Source organism: Trichechus manatus, unplaced genomic scaffold (assembly GCF_000243295.1).
Source record: "Trichechus manatus latirostris isolate Lorelei unplaced genomic scaffold, TriManLat1.0 scaffold00115, whole genome shotgun sequence".
Classification (NCBI taxonomy): domain Eukaryota; kingdom Metazoa; phylum Chordata; class Mammalia; order Sirenia; family Trichechidae; genus Trichechus; species Trichechus manatus.
Window position 1 is genome coordinate 1,729,442 of NW_004444051.1, and position 25,744 is coordinate 1,755,185.

Sequence of the window (25,744 nt, forward strand, 5' to 3'; positions counted from 1 at the left end):
TGAGTTAAAAGGGTGTGGGGGGAGGGTATCACACAGCTTTTGCCAATTCAGCTTTTTACAGGTGTACAACCTACTGACAGCAATTACAATAATCAGCTGTGCAACCCTACCCTTAATGAGTTATTTCCATCACCATTTACCCATTTTTACCCTCCCTCCTATCCCTGGTAACCACTAATACACTTTGGTCTCTATACATTTGCCTTTTCTTGTCTTTTTATAAAGGTAAGTGAGGTCATACAATATTTTATCCTTTTCTGTTTGGCTTATTTCACTTAACATAATGTCTTCAAGCTCCAACCAATACTGTACCATGTATCAAGACTTAACTGGACTTTAGTTTTAAAGTAATCTTATCACAAGGTGGCGTGGCTAGCTTTTTTGCTTTACTTAAATTCATAGAACACTTTGAGCTAAGAATTTTTTTATCCAGGTAATATATACATGATTAAAAAATAAAATTGAAGAGGCTTAAAATGAAAAAGCACAGGACCACCTACCCCACTCGATCTCTATCTCCTTTTTCCCAGAGAAAATATTTCTTAGCTATTTTTTCTAGTTGTGCTACTTTATTTTGAAAATTTAAAGTCAAATTTACACTTGATATTCATTATTGGGTTTCTTTAGGTCAGACCCTTATTATCCACTTCCCAGGTATTTTATGTGTCTTCCTTGTGCTATTAATTTTCCTGTGGCCTTGTTGGTCAAATCCACAGAGGCAAAGGCAAGTGTTTTTCCTTGCCTCAGAACATATGCTGTAATCACTACATCTTCTCCTATTTTAGCAGGTGACATGTACCTTGAAAAAAAACACATTTAAATATAGTTAAAAGCTAGTAATTTTTAAAAGGGCAAGTTGTGTAAATCTCAAAACAGTCTTCCTATGTTACTTATATTACTCCTAAACATAGTTTATCAGTTGAGCTTTCTGGCCTATCAAATTTGGATGGTTAGTTCTGACCAAGTTCCATCTTACTCACTCATTCCTTATCCACAAGCAAGTTTCTTTTCTCATAAATATGGGAAGGGGTTTCCTTGCCTTTTTTTTCCTTTTAAGTTTCCTAATTCACTGGAGAAGGACATCATGCTTGGTAAAGTAGAGGGTCAGTGAAAAAGAGAAAGACCCTCAACTAGATGGACTGACACAGTGGCTGCAACAATGGGCTCAAGCTTAACGATGATTGTGAGCCTGGCGCAGGACCAGGCAGTGTTTCATTCTGTTGTACATAGGGTTGCTATGAGTCAGAACCAACTCAATGACATCTAACAACAACAACTTCATATTTATTTGGGGCTAGTAGAAGAATTCCTGTAGTTTTCATTTAATCTGCTTAACTTCCAAGTTGAAGTATCGCTTGGTATCTATAGTGCATCATATCAGTATTTAGAATTTACTCAACTCTAAAATGACAATGTAAGAACTATGAAAAATTAATGTGGGGTCCTTACAACCATGATGATGAATTGTATATATGTATTTTTAAGAGAGACACTTCCTACCCACTTACAATCGTTAATTAAGTTGTCTTTAATTCAGCTGACTCCACTAAATTAAAGACTTTGAAGCATGAGGGCTGTTTAAAACAATGTTAATGTTTTAAAAGGAAATAATTTCCTTACCGTTTATTAGTATCTTTCTGCTTTTTATAAAGCAAGGAACTTTAAAAAAAAAAGATGTATTTTTGCTACTCTGAAAGGACTTCAGTGTTTGTGGCTGGAAGGCATAAGGAAGTTGGGACTTTATTGCTAGAGAGAACACAGGGTAGGTTGAATTTGTGTACCTCAATTTAAAGAAGTCAAAATGGCATGTTTAGTAGCAATTTACCAAGTTTTCATTATTTCCCCCAAAACTGTATTATAAATCAAGAATTTTGGCAATAGGCTATTAACTTAAATGAAACCAGGGGAGGGGGTGACAAGCAACCCCTTATGCTATACGTGAGCAAACATTAAATCTGGAAAATTCAGAAGCTGGCATTCTCTCAACAGTATTCCTATTCTAGGAGTCCTATCCTGGCTCAAACAGGTAAGCACTTGGCTACTAACAAAAAGCTTGGAAATTTGAACCCATTTGAGGCGCCCTGGAAGAAAAGCCTGGCGATCTGCTTCCAGAAGGTCATAGCCTTGAAAACCCTATGGAGCAGCTCTCCTGCTTTGCACACATGGGGTCGCCATGAGTCAGAATCAACTCAACGGCAGCTAACAACAACAAACAACATTCCTATCCTAGCATTATCCTCTCTAAGTCATAGTCTGACAGACGTCTTTAGTCTGTGTAATCTAGAACTTAAGGTGCACAGATAGAGTAAATTTGGTACCATGTTAGTGGTAGTACAAAGAGTCAATCATAAGGTATTCCTTGACTGAAACGTTTTAAGTTACTTTTGAAATACGTATGGTAAATCTTTGAGACTAAGTCCTAGTTTCTGTTCAAGTGAATTAATTGTTGAATCTAAGGGAGCTCTTGATAGTGGCCAATGCTTTTGGCAACACATATTTTGAAAGGCCAAAACTGTGTATGATTCATTAAAAATTGTTTAGGGTTGTGAAAGCAGCAGTATCTTAGAACATCATGAAATACAGCGCTAGGTTTGAAGCTCTCTACTCTCACTAGAGGCGTTTAAGGAAAAGTAGAGTCATCAACCGGTCTTACCCCCCAACATGTGTAACAAAATAGACTGCTCAACATACTCACCAGTAACATAGCAGACTTTTCTTTTTTGTAATCTTAATTTCAAAAGAGAATTTATCTGCATCTTGTCTTGTGGTTTGCTTATTGAGCCCTCAATTTAAGTCATTCCCACAGTAAAGCAGGGACTGAATGTTTCATAGTCTCATAAAAGGTTTAGATTGTTAAAAAACCCAATAACCTACATATTGCCAATGTCTCGAACATTGACTCTTTCACCCCAACTCCCACCTGTCCCCCCAAAAAATAGATTTTCCTGTTGCTTAGATAGAAAAAGCAATTGTCTTGCAACTAAATCCCTGAGCCCTGTACACTTTAGGAATTGGACTGGGAACCGTACTTGTTTATGTTGGAATTGAATTTTTTAAATTTTGGAAAAGTTTGACCCTTGTAGGCACTTTCACAACAGTGAGTGACAGCCTGATATCTAGAGTACTACTCCCTGATGACGTGGTATAAACCTACAGAACCTGTCTGCAAAGTCTCAGGGAAAGATCCAGGATTACCATCTTTTCTTAAGACTGGACACTTGTGTTCACCTTGTTACAACAAGATTACAATGTGCGTATGAAAGTTTCTCCAACTTTCTTTGAATTATATTCTGTGAATAAGTTCTGTAAGTATATGGACTCCATACAACCCTCGTACGACATCTGTAGAAGTGACACTTTTAAAGACTGTTAAGAAACAGTTACCAGGAGTGAGTTTTTGATGATCTTCCCATTAGTATACATATTAGAAGCTGTACTTGGAAGTCAATGAGCCCTGGTAGTGCGGTGGTTAAAGCGCTCAGCCGCTAACCAAAAGGTCGGCAGTTCGAACCCACCAGACACTCCATAGGAGAGCGATGTGGCAATCTGCTTCCTTGGGAACCCTATGGAGCAGTTCTACTCTGTGCTATAGGGTCGCCATGAGTCAGAATTGACTCGATGGCAACAGATTTGGTGTAGTACTCAGAATTTAGTTGCTCTAGTTACAGATTTTAAGCCCATGGAACGTTTTAAGGCAAATCTATAGTTGCATTTAAGGATGACCAGCTAAGCAAATCTCATGCTTTATTTATGTTATATATGTGTTTAATCTCAGTTGTTTGAAAGGAGTTACCACATTTTAGAAAGTTGTCTGGGGTACAGTTTGGATACATACGTTATGTCCAGATTGGCACTGACTCCGGCTACTCCCCTTTCTGTGCATAGCAGAGCCAACGTTGATATGTCATCCACTATGGTGGCTGTCAAACCACCATGCAGAGTGCCCCCTACATTGGCATGCTCTTCTTCCACTTTCATTTCACAAACCACTCTCCCAGGAGCATGAGAGACAAGAGTCACCTAATGTAACAAAAAAAAAAAGAGAGAATTTTGAACATTCATGCTGTGGTGTCAAAAAAGCCCAAACAGTCATCAAGAACTATCATTGGATTAAACTGGGAATCTCTCCTAAAAAGTTCTTTCAGAAATTCAAGTAAGCCACCAACACCCTAGAATAGAAATTAACCCTTATGAAAAGCGGGAATTTTTGTTTATTGTAGTTTAAGTTAAAGTTTACATTTCAAGTTAGTCTCTTATATAAAAATTTATACATGCATTGTTATGTGACCCAAATTGCTCTCCCTATACTGTGACAGCACACTCCTCCTTTCTACCCGATTTCCCATGTCCATTCAACCAGCTCCTAACTCTCTTTGCCTTCCCATCTCACTTCCGGACAGAAGCTGCCCATTTGGTCTCATGTGTCTACTTGAGCTAGGAAGCACACTTCACAAATATCACTTTATCTCTAAAGTGGGAATATTTAAGGAAAAGTTGTAGTACTTGCTAACCCCCACTTTTCTACACCAACAAAGTCAGCTGGTCACTGTGATCTGTTAACCCACTGTAGCTTCAACTTGGGTCTTCCCAAGTTTTTACAAGCAGAATAATTTTTTAAATGACTTTGTAATAAACAATCCAAAGTAATTAAAAAAAAAAAAAAGACTTGTAAGTTAGGGATAACTTCTATTTTGCAGATAACTTAAATTCAGAATGGTTTATTTGCAAGGTCACATAAGATGTGATGGAACTGAGATTTAGGTCTAGATCTGTCTACCTTCAAGTTCCCCTAATTACTAACTATAAAGACATATAGTGGCCTTTATGGGTCCTTCCACCAGAAAGACATTTTACAAACTACAATTTTGGTGGCTTTGTAGTTTTTCACCCAGAAGGCCCTGAAATACAACAAAACAGAATCACACAATATAAGCTTTCCTAAATAATATTATGTCATGTTTTGCTCAAGAGGTATCAAAGGGAAAAAAATAAATAGAATAGGATTGAGTCTCTTTATAGCAATAAATGATCTAGCCACAAGATGTCCTCATAAATCAATTATACACACCAAGCAGGAAAAAAGGTGTAAAATCACCTTATTCGGGCATTTACATGAGACTTTATAGCACATGTTGACAATACAAAGATGAATAAAATCTAATCCCTGCTTTTAGGGGGCTCTCAGTCTAAAGAAGAGACAAATACACAAACTGCCACAATAAAGGGAAGTGCTGCAGATAGGATAAATACAGGCCTCAAGTAGGAAAAAAAACCAGTTGCCATAGAGTTGATTCCGACTCATGGCGACCCTATGTTTGTCAGAGTAGAACTGTGCTCCGCAGGGTTTTTCCAATAGGTGATTTTTCAGAAGTAGGTCACCAGGCCTTTCTTCTAGTCTCCTCTGTGCGGAATCAAACCTCCAACCTTTCGGTTAGCAGCTTGAGCGTGTTAACTGTTTACACCACGCAAGGACTCCTAAAGTAGTTTTCAGGGGAGAGGCATTAGGAAAGGCTTCCTGGAGAATGACATCTGAGTCTTGAAGGACACACAGGAGTTAGCCAGATGAAGATGGGGAAGGAGGCCAGGTGGTTCAGGAAATAGAAATTAATATGAGAGCCTCACAGCACCAAAGGGGGTTTAGTATAGTTTTAAGGCACTGTGTGTTTAGTAGAAGTCAGTACTTCCAATTCTATTTGATTATCTTTGGTTGGGATGACAAAAGGTAAAATAAATCAGTGTTGGATCTTCTACCACAGAATACTGTTTTGTTTTTTAAAATTTTTGTTCTTCCCAACTAGAAAGGCCAAAGGCCATGCTAATATATATGACTAGAATAGAGGTATACAACATTGGAATACAGATAACTTTGTACTAGTCAGCCTGGTATGGCAAGAGAAATGTTTTTATGTGTTGCCAATTCTTGTAAAATAAAGGACTTGAGGCAATGAGTGGTAGTTTCCATAGTGTAGTAGTTAGCATCTTGCCTGGTCTGCGGCAGACAACTGGGTCAATCTGGGCAGTCCTAGACAGTAGTGGCTAAAGATGGTCCTGATTTATCAGTTATTTGTGAGAAGATGGGTGTGGGGCCTTTTATGTCGCCATAGGGCCAGAAATATGCCTGCCATGGTCCCCGACAACATGGAGAACTGCCCAGATATGTTCCATTCTCAAATTCCAGTAGGTGGGCAAGAACCTTTATGGCTCAGCCCTGTCTGATACAACGAGCTCCTCAGTTTATCATAAAAATTGTCTTATACGTGCACACACACACATATAGCCATCTGTCCCTTTTCTATATGGCCTTCAATGTGCTTCTCCTTCCTGCATCTCATGCAGTCATGTGAGTTTATATTACTCTGGTGGCATACTGGTTAAGAACTCAGCTGCTAACCTAAAGTTTACCAGTTCGAATCCACCATCCACTCCTTATAAACCCTATAGGGCAGTTTTACTCTGTTCTATAGAGTTGCTATGAGTTGAATCGACTCAACAGCAATGGGTTTATGATGCCACAGTACCTCGTCCACCCCTCAACAGCTAGGCTCAATTTCCAACAAAGATAAATATGCTCCAGGTGACAAACACACACATTCTCTCCTCACATTTCAGCAAAGACAGAATACCAACTAAAAACCAAACACACTGCCGTCAAGTCAATTCTGACTCATAGTGACCCTAAAGGACAGAGTAGAACTACCCACATGAGAAAATCTGTGTGTAAACAGAAATGTGAGTCAACCAAGAAGGAAGACTACATATGAAAGACAATACATACACACAAGAGCACAAAGAGTAGACAGTATGAGTGGATGAGAATTTTGTGTATTTGTGAAAGAGGCTGTTTTCAAACAACTTGCCCCAATGACACTACTGACTTCACACGTGTTGTGCAGATGCCAGAAGGAGTGTGTCTGAGGACAATGTATGAATGTAGCCGTATATAAGCAGGAAATTAGGTAAAGAAGGTAAGAACACAGGAGGTGGCAATGTGATGGCAGGGTTACCGCAACAAAGAATAGATAAAAGTATATTAAAGGCTATTAAAAGGTATACACTATAAAAGTATGATGGTTCAATCACACTGTATCAGTCCAGCCTTTTAGTTTTATAATAAATGTGTATTCTTAGTAGTTTAATTATACAGGTGGGGGCACTGGTGGTTCAGTAGTGGAATTCTTGCCTTCTGTGCAGAAGACCAAGGTCGATTCCTGCCCAATGCACCTCATGCACAGCCGCTACCCATGTGTCAGTGGAGGCCTGCATGTTGCTATGATGCTGAACAGGTTTCAGTGGAGCTTCCAGACTAAGCCAGACTAGGAAGAAAGGCCTGGCAACCTACTTGCAAAAATCAGCCGATGAAAACCCTGTGGATCCCAACAGTCCGATCCACAACCGATCATAGGGATCGTGTAGGACCAGGCAGCATTTCATTCTGTTGTGCATGGGATTGCCACGAGTTGGGGCCAGCTTGATGGCGGCTAACAACACAGCTCAATGGCTAAGAGCATTGGCTCTGGAGCCAGAATTAGGCAAGATTCTCAACTTCTCGAGTCTCTGTTTCCTCATCTATAAAGTGGAGATAATAATAGCACGGCCTTCATAGGGTATGTGTAAAGATTAAGATAAAATTCAAATTGAGCAGTTAGAACAAGGCCTGGTATAGCATAGGTGATCAAAACATTTTAATTGTCATCCTTATCAAAGTTATGACCCTAGAACACAACCATCATCAAACTGAAAGTTTGGTTTGAATAGTTTGGCATGGATTTTCTTAAAATTGCTCAATTGAAACAGTTTCTATTGCCAACGGCAATGAGCGGACACTTTTCAACCTTTCCCTCATCTGACCTCTCAGCATTCTGTGACATTGTGGACCTTTTCTGGCCTGCCCTTAACTCCTACAACTCCATATTCTCCTACACCACTAGTCACTCCACAGTCTCCTTTGCAATGCCCACCAGGAGTCTTAGGGTCAACTAATCATTCAGACTCGAAAGACTACCAAAGGCCACACTTAGTATCAGATCCAATCAGAAGGATACGGGACAAGTTCTCTAAACTTAAGCACTATACCGTCTTACTGGTTAACAGATGGGCTTCGGAGCAGACAACTTGGATTTAGACCCACTTACTTGGAGCCCTGGTGGCATAATGGTTAAGAGCTACAGCTGCTAACCAAAAGGTTGGCAGTTTGAATCTACCAGCCACTCCTTGGAAACCCTATGAGGCAGTTCTACTGTCCTATAGGGTTGCTATGAGTCAGAATTGAGTCAACAGCAACGAGTTTGGTTTTTTTTCACATGGTGGCCCTGGCGGTGCATTGGTTAAGCACTCAGCTGCTAACTGAAAGGTTGGCAGTTGCAACCCACTAGCTGCTCCATGGGAGAAAGATGTGGCAGTTTGCTTCCATAAAGATTCCTGCCTTAGAAACCCTATGGGGAAATTCTACTCCATCACATATGGTCACTAAGTCAGAACTGAATCGACAGCAATGGGTTTACTAGCTATAAGACCTTGGGAAAGGTACGCTTCAATTTTCTTCTGTGTAAAATGGGGATAATAAAAGTACCTACCTCACACGGTTGTTGTGAGGGTTAAAGGAGATAATGTAGGTAAAATAGTATAATGTCTGGCTCAGAGTTCTCAATAAATGTTAGTTATTATTGAAAGTACCAAAACTGTGAAAATGACCCTTGCCCACTTGCTTTTCTCCTTGCTGTCAGAACTTTCATTAGTTTTGAAGACTTGAACAAACTCTGAATATCCAGGTGCTTTTCTAAAGGCTAAAAGGATGCTAAAGGAGCCCTTGGCAGTGCAGGGGTTAAAGCGTTTGGCTGCTAACCGAAAGGTGGTGGTCTGAACCCACCAGCCACTCTGTGGGAGAAAAATGTGGCAGTCTGCTTCCACAAAGATTACAGCCTTGGAAACCCTCTGAGGCAGTTCTACTCTGTCCTATAGGGCCTCTATGAATCAGAATGGATTCAAGGGCAATAGGTTTTGGTAATATCATCCTATCAGATGCCCTGCCTTCTCCTCTGTGGCTCACTTCCTTTCTGAGCACAACTCCCATGTACCAGACTGGTAACGTCTGGGCTCCAGCTAACGGAGAAACAGCAAAGTTCTCCAATGTTAGCACTCAAGATGTATGCGGTATAAAGCAACTCTGTGGGTAAAGGAATATAAACCTAATAAATTATGCCAGTCATGACTAATTTAACACAGATAAAAGGTCTCCCAAGGGCAAAAAGTCCAATATGTAAAATCACCCAAAACCCTGGGGTTATCACTCCTTTTTCTCTCATGTCTCACTACCCAATCCATCAGCAAATCCTGTCACTTCTATCTTCAAACATATCTAGAATCCCAATCACTTCCCTAGCTGCCAGCCCCTACCCATTATGCTCTCATGCTGGTACAAGCCACCATCACTTCTCCTGAGTTATTATAGTTGCCTCTAAACTTAGCGCCCTACTTCTGCCTTGCCTCCCTTATGTCCAGTCTCAATATTAGCAAGAGCGCTCTTTAAAAATATAAATCAAATTATGTTACTTTTCTGCTCAAAAGTCTCCAATGGATTCCCCATTTCACTCAGAGTAAAAGGCAAAGTCCTTAAAATGACTTACAATGTCATACACGTGCCCCCTTGCTAGCTTCCCCTGTGCTGCAGGCACACCACCCTCCTGGGTATTCCTCAAACATTGCAAGCATGCTCTGGGCTCAGGGCCTTTACATTTGTCATTCCCTCCCTGGAACACTCTTCCCCTTCAAAATCTAGGACTTGCTCAGGTCTTCACTGAAATGTCACTTTCGTAGTGACATCTTCCCAGATCATATTATTTAAAATTGAACTCTCAAACTCCACAAGAATACACATTAGGAGAAAAATTTTTAACTCTCTAGCCCCAACATTATCTGTTTTATTTTCTTATAGCACTTACCACCATCTAACATACTAAATATTTTATTTATTTTGTTTGATGTTCTGACTTACCCCCACTAAAATATAAATTACATGAGTGTAGGGATTTTTGCCATTTTTGTTCATTGGTCTATTCCCAGTGTCTAGCATGGTGCCTGGCACATAGCAGGCACTCAAATGTTTGTTGCATGAGTGAATTCCTTCAAATCTGAAGGTCAACTAAGAGCATTCTATAACAATATGAGCAACATTTAGTGACTGCAGCAACTGACTACACAAATCGTAGGGAAAACCTTCTATGTGAAAGGCATTTTACTAGACACTTTCCACTAGGCACTGCAGTTCACTCTGACAAATGTTTTTAAAATATGTACTGTGGATGTGTTCCAAAGAGTTGTTTGAAGATGACAAATTAACGATATTTTCAACTATACACAGTAAGTTGTATAACAAAAGTAAGACAAGGTATAGAAGTGGAACAGAGGAAGAGATTTGTGGATGTCCAAGAAGTCTTCTCAGGAACAGTGGGTGTCACCTGAAAGGACTCTGAAGGATAAGGGTGAACATGGAGGGCAACTGGGGTAAGGGCAGAAGATCCAAAGGTGAGGAAGATGTCATAGTCCTCAAAAAGTACATAAACCAGTGGAGGTTATATGAGAGAGCCAAAAACAACAAAAGTTAGCAAATAAGTACCAAGAGGGGAAGAAACAAAAACAAAGAGCAAGGAAGAATTTAATTAAATATTCCCTGAAGATATAACCAGCTGAAGTAACACTCTACTCGTTTGTTGGAGTGGTGGTGGTGGTGGTGAGAGACGTGCTATAAAAGAATAATAGCAATCACTGTACTTTTTTCCCAAAAACTGGTATATGGCAGATTATGTTGAATCATCTCTGAATGCTTGTAAGGGTGGGTGCTATGAAGGCCTCTATTACATTTATCATACTGGCAAGATTCTCTCATATGCACGTTCTCTGCTGCCTGAAACCTGGAAAAACAGGGCTGACAGGGAAGGCGCCTTCCTCATCCCTCTTCTATAGATTGAGGGTTTGGGGAACACGTATTCATACCTCCTGCCTTCCTCTCAAGGGGAGAGGATGGAATTATGTAGAGTTTTTTGAGCTGGGCCAGTTTGGAATCTAGTACCTGAATGTGTAATAATCGCCAGGAAGGGGTGGCACCTCATAAAAATGCAAACATGTTGATACAAGGCCAGGAAAATAGCTTAGCTGTCATAGGATAAAGCCACAAACCAAATAGTAATAAAGAAGTTTAAACAATCTGTTCACAGAGGAACAGTACGACAGAAATTCCTGGAACTTCTAGGGTGGCTGAGTGTCTCAGTCGTCTAGTGCTGCTCTAACAGAAGTACAAGTGGATGGTTTTAACAGAGAGAAATTTATTGTCTTCACAGTCCAGTAGGCTACAAGTCCAAATTCAGGGCATCAGCTCCAGGAAAAGGCTCTCTCTCTCTGTGGCTCTGGAGAAAGGTCCTTGTGATGCCTCAGTCTTTCCTTGGTCTGGGAGCATCTCAGCACAGGAACCTCAGGTCCAAAGGATGTGTGCGCTCTGCTCCCAGCACTGCTTTCTTGGTGGTGTGAGGTTCCCATGTATCTCTGCTCGCTTCTCTCTTTTATATCTCAAAAGAGATTGCATTAAGACATTAATCTTGTCAACCCCATCAGTATAACCTCATCACAGTGATAGAATTTACAACACATGAAGAGATCACATAAAATCTCATCATAGTGGTAGAGTTTACAACACATAAGGAAATCACATCAGATAACACAATCATACAATACTGGGAATCATGAGCTAGCCAAGTTGCTACACACATTTTTTGGGGGACACAATTCAATCCCTGACACTGAGTTAAAATTATACTGTTTTTATAGTGTTGTGCTCTTAATTTTCTTGATAAACTTATTTTCTATTAAAGCTATCAGATCATCACTTTCTGAGGCCTTCACAAACCTCAGAACTTGAACAAAAGGACTACTAAGTGCCTCATATTCCCTCATTCTTCATCAATAATGCACTTTACCACTCTTAATTTTTAAGGAGCAGCCCTGGTGATGCATGGGTTAAGTGCTCGGTTGTTAACTGAAAGGTAGGCGGTTCAAACCCATCAGCAGCTCCAGGAAAAAGACCTGGTGATCCACTCCTGTAAAGATTATAGCCTAGGAAAACCCTAAGGGGCAGTTCAACCTTGTCCTATAGGGTCGCTAGGAGTTGGAATCAACTTGAGGGCACCAAATGACTCTTAACTTTTACAATCTGATGGGAAAAACACGGTCTCATGGTTTTTCCAGACTAACAGCAATACTAAGCATCCTTTCATGCTTATTAGCTGTCTGCATTTTGTTTTCTGTGAACAGCCTGTTTACATCTTTTGTGCCCCCTTATGTATTAGACGGGGCCCTGGTGGCGCAGTAGTTAAGAGCTTGGCTGCTAACCAAAAGGTCAGCAGTTCGAACCCACCAGCTGCTCCTTGGAAACCCTACGGGACAGTTCTACTGTGTCCTATAGGGGCAATATGAGTTGGAATCCACTTGATGGCAACGGGTTTAGTTTGAGTTTACCTATTAGATTGTCTCTAAAGCTCTTTTTACCTTATCAGATTTTAATATCTAGTCATATGGTGAAATTCTTTCCAGCCTACTGTCTTTTGATTTTTATTGCATCTTTGCAATAAAAAGGTAAATTCATATTTGCAGAGTTCATATGCCTAACTCATAGGACTGGACGGCAATGGGTTCGTTTTTTTTGGAACACATATGAAGTATAAATGTTTTTAAAAATAAATACAATCAAAAATGTTAATTTTATAAAGTTATATATAAACATCACTTAATGACATGCTCCTACACTGGTAAATCCTTTTAAAAGACGTGACTCTTATGTCTGCACAAGGCTCCTTTACATGGAGCCTCTGTGATTTACCAGCTCTTCTATGGTTGGACATTTAGGTTATTTCTCATTTTTGATATTACAAATAATGCTGCAATGAACATTTTTGCACATAACTCTTTGAACAAATCTTCCCTTGTTATTTTCTTGTGCATTTCTTGTACCTAGACAATTTTTAATGGCCAATAATGATTAAAAGATATCTGTTGTAAAAACAGCACAGTGGAGGCATTTGACTTCCTCCTCTAACTTCACAAGGGGAAGGAGAGAGAATCATTATCAGCATCAACAGCCCAAAGCTGATTCCTACGAGGTGAAGGTCAGACATACTTCCACCCTCCAACCTTTTTACCAATTCTGACACCAGCCATCCCTTTCATGGCATTCTATACTTCTCTGCTGGATTCAAGAATTCATTGCCATGGTGACACAGAACTCACAAACCATGCTCACGGTTATGGAGCTTATACCCACTCCTCACTTATCAACATGGTTAGGTTCCAAAGACGAGGTCGTTATGCGAAAATTGGTGCTGTATGAAAATGGACAATGACCGCATCAGATCACAAAAATGGAGAATGACTACATCATTACAAAATGGCCAAATTACATCATTACATAACTGCCAAACCACTGAAAATCATGGCCCAGCCAAGTTGACACATAACCTTAACCATCACAGCCAGCGTTATTCTTGCTTCACACCTTGGCGTTCATTGCTTGCTGCCAGACGTACGTCGTCAATGCACAAAACAGTCAAATAGTAGATTTTTTACTACTGTCATAAATGTGAAATGTTGGAAAACAAAAAGGTAAGTGAGGAGTAGGTGTATTAGGGAGCCCCGGCACCAGTGGTTAAGTGTTTGGCTGCTAACCAAAAGGTCGGCAGTTCGAATCTACCAGCTGCTCCTTGGAAACGCTATGGGGCAGTTCTACTCTGTCCTATGAGTCGGAATCAACTCAAAAGTAACAGGCTTTGGTTTTTAGGTGTATTAGGGCAGTAACAGGTTACAATTCAGGATCAGGAATGACTCAGGAAACAATTCTTTCATCAGGACAGCCTCTTCTCATCTTCTCAGTTGTGCCTGCAGGCAGGCCTCTCTTTGGCCCTCCGTCCAGCCTCTGCTCTGCTCAGGCAAGTGTTACAAAGCTCTTCAGCTCCGCCATTAAGTACCTGGGGGCCCCCTATCCTGCCAGCAAGACTCAGCCTGAAGGCGCTCAGCTCTCTCCTCTTGGGAAACCTAGCTCCACTGACAAGTACCTGGAGGCACTCAACTCCTCCAGGAAGCCTTCTGCCTGAAGGTGCTCAGCTCTCTTGCTCTGTGGGTCAGCACACCCACTTTAACCACCTTACTCCATGGGTTGGGATGCACATTGTGCCTACCATCTCACGCCGGTCTCCCGTGTTACAGCTCTCTCTGTCTGTTCTCAGCACAGGGACTCTGGGTCCAAAGGATGTGCTCCACTCCTAGCTCCTCTTCTTGATGGTAGTGAGGTCTCCTCCTCAACCTCTGTGAGATCAGTTCTTTTAAGCATACTGGGATGGCAAAATTGACCAAGCCCCTTGTTAGGGTTCCATACACCTTGTTTGCATGGACCCACCCCCACAAGGGTGCATGCACCTTATCTGCATTATTAGCAAGCTGTCCAATCTCCTTGGTGAGCCACAAGCACCTTATCTGCATAGTCCTACCTAATCATTGTGAGGGAGTCACAAAGATGATGGCTAGAATGGCCATATTAATTCACTATACCACATGTGCTGACAAATTTTAAACAGTATCACTGCCCTTTTGTGGTTAATGCATAACCTCAAAGTTCTTCTATCAAGTATAAGGTCTATTCTTACCTTTCTAACATTTCTATCTCCACAGGTTCCTCTTCTCTCAACCCTGCATGCCCTCAAAATTCGGTCCTAAATCCTCACCACTTCTCTCTAGTCTGTGTTCATCCTCTTGAGTTATCTCACTCACTTGTATATACATCTTCATCTCTCATTTCCAAAGGATGACAATATAATTTTATCTCACTTCTGAACTCCACTCCTTTGTTTCTATGCTTGTTGGATTCCACATGGTAATTCCAGATCTCAGTACAGTGCCTGTCACTTGAGACTTCACAGTGTGTCCCTCCACACGTGTTACTGTGGGGTAAAAAGGTTCTATTAGCAAATAACTTAAAGATGATAAAGTTAAACATATTTATTTATTGCAGTACTAAAGAGTTTTAATAGGTAAAAGGGATACAACATGCAATGTTTCCTAAATTTATTTAATTATGAAATACTTTTTTTCTCACAGAACATCTTATGGGACTGTTCTGTGGAGCCCACTTTTCTCCTGTCCTAGATCATAAACTCCTAGAGGGCAAGGGCCCCTGGTGGTACAAACAGTTAATGTGCTTGGCTGCTAACCAAAAGGCTGGAGGTTCAAGTCCACTCAGAGGTGCCTTGAAAGAAAGGTCTGGCAATCTACTTCCAAAAAATCAGCTATTGAAAACCTTGTGGGGCACAGTTCTACTCTGACACGTATGGGGTCACCAAGAGTTGGAACGGACTTGACAGCAACTAGTTTTGAGGGCAAGGAACTGTGGTTGGTATTTCTTTGTAACCCCACAGAACTTAAGTTTATTGACATTTCAAGAGTGATCTTTATAGTAAGAGCAGGACATTTACTTTAAGTGTTAGTTTTTATTTATCAGTGTTGTATAAAAGATAGGTTTTGTGGGTTTTGATAAATACTGGTAAAACAGAGGTTTTGAAAAAGAACAGGCTAAAGTTCTAATGTAAGATCACATGGATTGACTTGACATCTGTACCAAGTCTGATTGGAAAGTGTCTCCTTCAACAGATTATTTTGGAGAAAGAGAAAATCACCATCATTCAACAGATTCCTATCATGGTTCATATGCTAAGTCAAAACATCTGATCAAAAAACAAAACACCTTTGGAATATTATCAGTCAGTTTTAAAGGGTTATTTGACTTGATTAGCTGACTTCTAAAAAAATCACTAGAAGAATCTGTCAGAGATCAGCACTCAGGATAGAACTGTCTCATACAACCAAGGAGAAAATGCAGCGCTGTTTTCGTATTCAGTCAACCACTAAGGCCACTGCAGGTTGGGTAATGCGGCAGACTTGAATAATAAGTAGTGCTCATTTTCACTTGCTTCTTACTCTCAGAAACATTATCCCTTCTGTCTTTAAAAAGGCAATGAGGTAAGAGTATAAGTGTTTCTGGGGAAATATTTATATCCTCACTCCAATTTAGCACTTTATATATACATATAATTTTGTGTGTGTGTGTGTGTGTGGTAAGCATATAGGTAACAGAACATTTGCCATTTCTACAATCTCCAATTTAGCATTTTAACAACATTCTTGCATTTAAAAATAAGCATTTTTTAACATAAACCAGAGACTTCGTCAGCCTGAGACCAGAAGAACTAGATGGTGCCCGGCTACCACCAACGCTCGCCCTGACGGGGAACACAACAGAGAGACCCTAATGGAGCAGGAGAAACGTGGGGAGCAGAACTCAAATTCTAGTAAAAAGACCAGACTTAATGGTTTGATTGAGACTGGAGGGACCCTGGAAGATATGGCCCCCGGACTCTCTGTTAGCCCAAAACTAAAACCATTCCCGAAGCCAACTCTTCTGACAAAGATTAGACTAGAATATGGGACATAAAATGATACTTGTGAAGAGTGTGCTTCTTAGCTCAAGTAGACATATGAGACTAAATGGGCAGCTCCTGTCCAAAGGCGAGATGAGAAGGCAGAGACAGTCAAGAGCTGGTTGAATGGTCACAGGGCATCCAGGGTGGAAAGGAGGAGTGTGCTGTCATAGTATGGGGAGAGCAACTAGGGTCACATAACAATGTATGTATAAATTTTTGTATGAGAGACTAACTTGAATTGTAAACTTTCACTTAAAGCACAACAATAAAAAATAAAAATAAGCATTTTTTGCCTTCAAAAATCTCTGGTGTCACAAACTTAATCAGAGGGACAAATAATTAGCATAATATAATTTAATCAATCAGGGTTCAGTGAGGAGTCAAAAACTATACCAGTTATTTTAACAAAGAAAATTTAATATAAAAAATCGTTAACCACAGATTTAGAGAAAGACCACATTTCGTTCCATGCTAAATCACATGCAAGTCCCATGGTTTGAACAAACAACTCAAAGGTCAGTGAAAAGACATAGCTGTAAATTTAGAAAGAACAAAACGTACTACCTAATTTTAACCCAGTACAAGGTGAGTGATTAAGAAACTGGGCTAGGTCAAGGTTTTTCAACCTTAGCACTACTGACATTTGGACCGGATAATTCTTTGTTGAGGGGCACTGCCCTGTGCATTGCAGGATGTTTAGCAGCATACTTGGTCTCTACCCTTTAGAGACAACATAAATATATACTTTAGACCTAGCAAATCTGCCCACATAGAACATCAACATCAACATCCACAAAATACATATTTTAGATCAAATTAACAAATGCAAAGCACCTACTATGGCATAGTTCCATACAGTCTTATAAGGTTAGCCACTAACCATGTTACTATTCCATTGCTGTTGAGTCGATTTCGACTCATAGTGACCCTACAGGACAGGGTGAAACTGCCCCATAGGGCTTCCAAGGCTGAATTTTTACGGAAGCAGATTGCCGCATCTTTCTCCCATGGAGCAGCTGGTGGGTTCAAACTGCCGACCTTTCGGTTAGCAGCCGAGGGCTGAACTATGCCACCAGGGCTCCTTGTACGTTACTACTGAGCACTTGAAATGTGGCCAGTCTGAGACATGCTATTAAAGTGTAAAATTCACAGTGGATTTCAAAGGTTAAGTACGAAACATCTTATTAATACTTTTTTATATTGATTACGTGTTAAAATAATATTTTGGATTTATTGAGTTATTTAAAATATATTATGAAAATTAATTTCATCTATTTCTTTTTACCTTTTAATGTGGCTATTATGAACATTTACAATATGAGTTACTCACATTTGTAGACTGCATTGTATTTCTACTGGACAGTGCTGATCTAGATACAGTGTGCACTACTATTCAACTTTACTGCAACTTCTGTCTGAGAAACATTATACAGCTAGATCAACAAATCAGTCTTCTTGGTATGCAAGTTACCACCAGTGTCAACGCAGACTACATGGTCAGATTAGGACTGTTCCAGTGTGTCTGATCAAGGTATGAGGATTTCAACTAGACATTCAAAGGCAAATCAAATCCATGGCAAGATTTTCATGACAAGATACACACCCATAAGGTTGCTGAAAACTTAACAAGGAAAATGACTACAGATGTTTTAAGTAATTCAAGCTTCCCATTAGACTGATGTATCTTTTTTTTGGATACTATATCTTTCAAAAACTTACTGTAAAAGAGTAGTGTGTCCTTGGGTTTTATAGCATTTGCTATTTGAGAACATTAATAGCTAAGTATTTTATTTCCTGTTTTCATAAGAGCCCCAAGAGATAGGTTGTTGTGTGCCATCAAGTTTATTCCAATTCACAGCTAACCTATAGGACAGAGTAGAACTGTCACATTGGGTTTCCTGGACTGTAATCTTTGTAGAAGCAAACTGCCAGGTCTTTTCTCCCGCAGAGCCAAGCAAACCACTGATCTTGGTTAACAGATGAGGGCTTTAACCACTGTACCACCAGGGCTCCTCAAGAGATAGGTAGGGAGTTATCATTTATATTCTTAAAACACAGCCAAAGAGTTGAGTTCCAGGAAGGTGATCTACAAAGTCTTCCATTCTTCCTACAAACAAGTACAGGTGATCAGTGCTTAAACTCCACTTCCAAACATTCCCCAATTTCCCAGCACTCTACCCCAATCAGAAGAAAAACAGACATGCATGTATAAAAATCTTTAGAAAAAATCTAAAAGTTCTTAGGATAAATGACTTGCAAAGCTGACAATACCAAGGGCTTTTATTCATACTTATTTATAAATGTTTTCACTGGAACATGATCTTCTACAAAGATGAGACAGAGCCCCCACAGTGTTGGATTAAAAACCCTGTTTCCTTTGCTGGGCTTCCTCTCCCCCAGCTTTGCATTTAAATCCTGTTTTTGGTTGGAAATTATATGTAACCCCATTGCACCTGCACAGTATTAAGAATGTTGCTGACGTAACTTGTACGAACTCCCTACTTGTAAACCCCTTAAAAGTAACTTTTCTCCTGGCCCTTGGGGAGCAGTCTTGACGGCAGCAGCTCCAACTGACTCCTTTTCCTTGCACAACGAAATAAAGGTGCCTTACTGTTCTCCCATCTCAGTCTCTCGTTTACTGGTCAATACGAGTCATGGAAAGCAAGACCTGGGATTTCCACCTGGTAGCATTTCTGGCAAGCTAGCCAGGAGTCATCTGCTCGGTTCCTGAGGTGGATCAGACAACAGACTCGCCCCAATGTCTGACGCCATCAGATTTCTCCTGGAGACCTTGGAGCAGCCCTGAAAGCCGATCCACCCGGACCCAAAAGATGATTTCGTGGGAGGCACGAAATGCACCTGGGTTGTTTGGTAAGTACCTAAGTAAGACCTTAGAAGAGTCCCAAGAAGTGGGAGAAATAGACTGTTGAGGGCATTAGGAATCTGAGGTTATTTGGCAAATAACAGGGTAATTCCTAGGTAAGGCCTTAGAAGAGTCCCAAGAAGAAGGAGGAATTGACCACTGAGGGCATAAAAGGCTCTAGGTACCTGTCAGGTTGGTGCACCAGATTAGGTTGTGTAAGCGTGTATCCACAGAATGGGGAACATTCAAGGCATCCCAGAATGCAGCCCACTAAGATGCATCCTTAAGAACTGGGAACAGAGACTTGGACAGACATGGCTCTGGCAGCATGCAGCATGCGTGTCCCTTCCCTACCTTTGCCTCTTTAAATATATGCCAAATAAAACCTTTCTTTCTGCTTTACTAAACTTTGTAGTGTTTTCACCCTACAAGAGTTAATGGTGCAGTCACTGCAGGGATTCTAAAGCGATGAATCCAGTCGACCTCAAGGACACCTGGACTGTGGAGCAGAAGCTGGCAAAAAAAGAGGTCCTATCTTCTGGACCAATGGATTCAGACTTCATGTCTCTTGGATACCGATGGAGCGAGTGCCCTCAGAAAACGAGCCTTCACTTATTCTTTTTGTTCTCTTTCTTATGTTTTCTTAAGTTTTGTTTGGCATATTTGTTTTGAAAACCAGTTGTTTGAGTAAGGAGAATCTTCCTTAGATTTTTTTGCTTGATCATTTGGTTAACAGTGACATTTACTAAATCTTTTGGTGAACTGCAGTTTAGCACCCGGATTCAGGCGTTTGAAACATTGAAGAGGTAATCCAAAGAGCTCTGAGTCACTATAAGCCACAAAATTCAGGCATGGGTGGACCAGTAAAAGCCATTAGGGTGGTCGCCGGCACTCTCATTGCCAGCGATAAAGGCTCCTGTGACAGGATAAAGTGGTTGAGAGACAGGCTAGAGCACTAGAAAAAACCTGGGAAATAGTGCTCTGTTCTGCCAAATTCTCAGGGGGAGGTTTTATGACCTGTTTTATGAAATTCTCAGGGAGAAGTGGTAGCTGTATACCTGTTTTATGATATAGTTTCTCAACAAAGAATCACAATGTTAAAATTAAAATAAGCAGTGACTACTTTAAAACACTTTCCAGTTAAAGGAGCTAGTATATTTAATGTCTAAAGTAAGAGATTAGGTGTCTAGCCAACAGAATGAACTAAGATCAAAAAAAGAAAACCAAAAGCTTGAACCTTACAGCTTAACATTTTTGATAAATGAGCCTGGATTTCCCCCCGCTACTGAGACACTGGTTGAGAGTCCATATTTAAAAACACTATAAACTGAATATACTAGAAGTAATTTAGAGTTTCAGTGGCCACTTTGGGAAAATGAGCTTCCATTTGTGTTGTCCTGTCTTTTCCTTTTTGGGAAACTTTTCCTTGGTGCTCAGATTTTGTCAAAAGGTCTAATATTCCTCCATCTGAGACTATGACGAGTTAATAAGTTTTATCTAGAATCTTTTGTTTTTTTCTTTCGGTGAATTGAGTCAAGAGAGAGAGGGCAGAGCAGGATCAGGCCTCCCCAGCCCACAGTGTCGCTAGCCAAGAATTGATAAATTAATTTACAAAATTGCTAAAGAGCTTTGGTATTTACTGGATAGATAGCCCTTTAAAATGCTGAGGTCAACTTAAACATATGTAAATGAATTGGGATGACCCACTGTTGTCTTCCATGAGTCAAGACAGTAAGGGAGGGACAGGATCAGGCCTCCCCAGCCCCCAGTCTCTGAAGTCATACAGCTCCAGGGAAGCTTTTAAAAAGGCCGCTTCCAACTAAATGGAGACTTTTTAAGACCAAAAAAAAAAAAAGGAAAGAAAAAATTGCTGTTTTACTATAGCTTCCAAAAATTAGATAGACTCGATCATAAAAGAACTGTAAACAAGTTCTCTCTATCGTAAGAGAACTCATAAGAAGCAAAAAATAAAAATCATAATGAGACTAACCTAAAATGGCCTAGAAAAAATGTTTCCACCCCTAGTCAGACACTTAAGGTTATATCCATCTCAATGAATAGGGTCAGTTGAACAGAAACTTTGTGATTTTCAAAGCTGGTTGATAAAATCTTTAAGAGCTAAAATTAGATTGAGAAAAATAGTAAAATTTAAATAAAAACTTGGAACATTTGAACAAACTTCATTTCAACAATTATGTTTTATGGTATACTAGCTTAAAATCATTTCCAAGACCTTTTAGGTAACTTAAAGATATTAAACTGAGTAAACAGATATTCATCATAATTTATATACTTTTGCTTTCTATAGCACTATATATACATGTATTTGGTTTGCTAATGAGTGTGTTCATTTTTGCTATTTTAAAAGGACATACTATAAGAGATACAGAACAAAAACATCATTTAAGAGGTATATTAAAAAGAAATTTATTTAATATGGTCAAAAGTTTTATCTGTCTGACTAAAGTTAAATGGTTTAATTTATGAGATTTTCTGGAGCTTTAATGTTAAATCTCTTTGGGTCAAAATTTATGTTAGTTTTTTCTCTTATGTTTTTGCCTGATATTAGACAGCAAACGCATAATATTATGCCATAATTTTATTATTATTTATTGATAACTTGACTGCAACTTTTTTTTTCTTTTTTACTCTAGCATCAAAGCCAAAGGTTTGACTAGGGCACTCACGTCATTTACCTATGAAGTTTTTTTATTACTATTCAGGTATTTAGAGACTTGATAATCTTGGCATATTCTGATTATATGGTATTATGTCTCAAAATTATTATACGGTGCATTATATCTGAAGCTCTTTAAAAATAAGGTTAATCAATATATTTAAAAATATTTTTGCCTAACATTTTTTTAAACTGACTTTATTTGGCTGTGAATTTTTATAATTAAGACAATTATGTTTGTAAATTAATCACGGCCATATTAAGATTTGTTGTCTGCAGACAAGTTTTTACTTTGTTGATTTGCTGAAAATGTTTGACCAAAATATCTCAACAAAAAGATGGACTATATTAGACTTACAAAAAGAACTGTGACTAGACCGAATCAAGATTTCCAAAACTCTTATGTAGAAGCTGATGGGTTCACAGACTGCGGCTGATCCAGAACAGAAATGAACTACATAAGACTGAGTAAAGGAGTACTATGAGTTTTACAGGAGAACGTTGCTGTTTTAAGGTCTTACTTTCTGGATATAAGAAACCATTTTCCTTTCTCCTAAATTTTTGAACCAATGGGTTTAGATATTGTAACTCTTGAATTAGGAGTTCTTATTGGTAAATGTAACAAAGTTGTAAATACTTCAGAGAAGTACCTGAAATTCATTTGAGTTATGATTTTACAAAATAGAATAGCATTAAATTTCCTATTAGTTCTCTCAAAAAACAGTTTTGTGACACTTCTGCTTCTGAGAAAGTGACCCATAACTGTAAACCAAGGAGGGGCAGCTTGCCCTCCAGAAGAACACTTAGTATGTTTTAAACAGATGAACTGAAGACCTCCAACAAGAGAGGTCCATCCTTTATTATCTTGCTAATCATGTATTCTCTAATGAAAATCTGGTTGTCACGTGTAAATTTTTCTATACCTTCTGTTTCCTCAAACAAACTTTGTGTGCTCCTTATGGGTATGTTTTGTGTGGTGGATCCAACTATACTAGTTTAAATGATCCCTTTCCAACTGATAGTGAGTTTACATGGGGAATCTCTTGTTTAGATTCCTAATGAATGCATGGGTAATGCACTTTGAGAATTTTAAGATTACCTTTAAATATTCATAGTAATGATGCTAGTAAATATTGAAAAGGTAATGTCAAATTGTTACACATTATAAAATGAGAGTCAAAAAGTAACCCATGAGTCCAATACTCAGGTGGGGTTGGTAGCTTTAATTCCTATTTGGTATAGTTAAATTGAAAAAAATCTTTAAGAAATTTATCAATCATTTTGGGACAAATAACAGACAAAGTTGCAAATGAGATAAAAACACAACAGCAATCTCTGACCTCATTAGCCAAGGTGACATGAAATAACAAAATAGCCTTAAATTTTTTAGCCCAAGAAAGGGTAATCTGTACTGTAGCAATACCTCTTGTTGTATTCAGAAAAATAACACAAGAGAAATAAAACAAGATATACATAAAATGAGACAACAAGCTACTTGGGTACACACTATAACACCATTACAAACACCAGATTTATCTGGTTTGTTACCATAAAGAATAAATACATGAGCTAAACCACTACTGCAAGAAATAATAATATTCTTAGTTTGCATCCTGATAGTATGAGGCATAATAAAACTTATTTTCTATTGTCTTACACACTTGTACATTGAGTCTGCTCACTTCAGCAATGCGATAGATGGTAACACTGCTCTTAAGACCCTGGTGAAGAACCAGATGGTATCTAGTAGAAAACAGCACCATGAGTTTAAAGAGCCTGCCATGGCCACCATCTAGGGGCTCGACTAAGTCCAGGTATTAGTCATCAATATGTTATCTCCAATCTCTGATCAAAAGAAAAGAATGATTTAGGAGATAATATTGGAGCCATTATCCCCTGTCCTTGAGCATAAAGAATGTGACCAACCTGGAGCTGGACTCACAAGGACTCATAAAGACACATCAACTGGGCCCTGAAGTATGAAGACAATAGCTAGATGATCTTAAAAAAAAAAAATCTTTTAGGGAAACAGTCACATAAACAGGGCATAAAAGCCAGTCTTATCTTTTTCTCTTAATATTCAATAAATGGTTGCAAACCAACAGGAGGTCAGTGGCCACAGTGAAAGACCTAGGTCCAATATTTGTCTCTTCTTGAGAATATACCAAACAATTCCGATCTGGGCTATAGCTTAAAATGGACACTGGTCCTGTATGACCAATGTCCAAAAAGAAATGGAAGGAATGAGACAGAGCCCCCATAGTGTTGCATCAAAAATCCTGTTTTCTTTGCTTGGCTTCCTCCCGGACAGCGTTGCCTTAAAAATCCTGTTTCCTTTGCTGGGCTTCCTCCTCCCCAGCTTTGTATTTAAATCCTGCTTTTGCTTGGAAGTTATATGTAAACCCCATTGCACCTGCACAGTATGATTAAGAACATTGCTAGCATAACTTGTATGAACTCCCTACTTGTAAACTCCTTAAAAGTAACTTTTCTCCTGGCCCTTGGGGAGTTTTGGCAGCAGCAACCCCAACTGATTCCTTCTCCTTGTGCAAGAAATAAAGGTGCCTTTCCTTTCTCCCACTTGGTCTCTCGTTTATTGGTCAATATGAGTCATGCCAAGCAAGAATCTGGGGTTTCCACCTGGTAACAAAGACACTGGAAACCAGGAGTCTGGGCCAGTTCATTTGCAAAGGGGGCAAGGACTGGTCCTGCCTACTTCTTGAGCACCTTATCTTGTGGATCCCCTAAATGAATCCACCTCTAGGCCTAGCAACTGCTGTTCTCTGAAATGCACCACCTCTTCTTCCAAGGGTTAACTCACTTCTTCAGAACTTACTTAAAATGGCTTTGTGAAACCTCCCAACCCACAACAGAGAAACGACTCTCCTCCCTTCGATCCACCATGCTACCTAGCACTTGGCTTTCATACCTCCCTGCAATTACTTGTTTATCTTCTATCTAGTGTTCTAGGCTGTGAGAGCCTCTTTAAACATGGAGGCTGTCTCTTTTTTCTCCAGAGCACAGCAGGCACTTGTTTGTTGAAGGATCGAACTGTAAAGTTTTTTCCAGCTCTGTTGTTGTTGTTAGGTGCCCAGTCAATTAATTTCAGTTATAGCGACCCCCTGTGACAGAGGAGAACTGTCCCTTGGGGTTTCCTAGGCTGTAATCTTTAAGGGAGCAGATCGCCAAGTCTTCTCTCGTGGAGCCAGTGGGTGGGTTCCAACTGCCAATCTCTTGGTTAGCAGCGAAACTAGCATAGAGGAATTTGTCGCCAGAGTGATACCCATACGTACCTACATTTTAGATGAGAATCTATGCACTAGACCTAGAATATACATACTAGACGCTCTATTAAAGTAGTAATTATTACTAGGGTAAATTTACAGGCGCACTCGAGCAGGACTTAGCAAGAGAGATTTACTCAGCGCTCCCCGCGTACTAAGCACAGTGCTTCCCCTTCATTAGAAGCCGTGGTTTTGTCTCCAATACCTTTTCCAAAACTCTATCAAAGCGGCGCACATTGACCATGGACTTCAGCATCTGCCCGACATTCTGTGTCACGCCGCTCATCGTGGACGGTTCGCTAGCTCCCGGGTCCTGGGCAATAATGAACCTCAGAAGCGGAAGGAAGCCCACAGATTCGCCGAAAGAACAAGGACACACATGGCAAAGAACTCACGTACAGCTCTCCCC

The 25,744-nt window shown here is 39.7% G+C and overlaps 1 protein-coding gene across 1 annotated transcript; it reads right to left on the reverse strand.

The window, feature by feature from the left end:
- Positions 1-549: 549 nt before the first annotated feature.
- Positions 550-25,737, reverse strand: ACOT13 (acyl-CoA thioesterase 13). Its single transcript, XM_004384037.2, has 3 exons — positions 25,541-25,737; positions 3,836-4,020; positions 550-799 (listed from the first exon to the last, which is right to left on the reverse strand). Exons 1-3 carry the CDS (start codon positions 25,619-25,621, stop codon positions 640-642), a joined length of 426 nt encoding a protein of 141 aa, XP_004384094.1. The 5' UTR covers positions 25,622-25,737; the 3' UTR covers positions 550-639.
- Between the last annotated feature and the right edge of the window lie 7 nt (positions 25,738-25,744).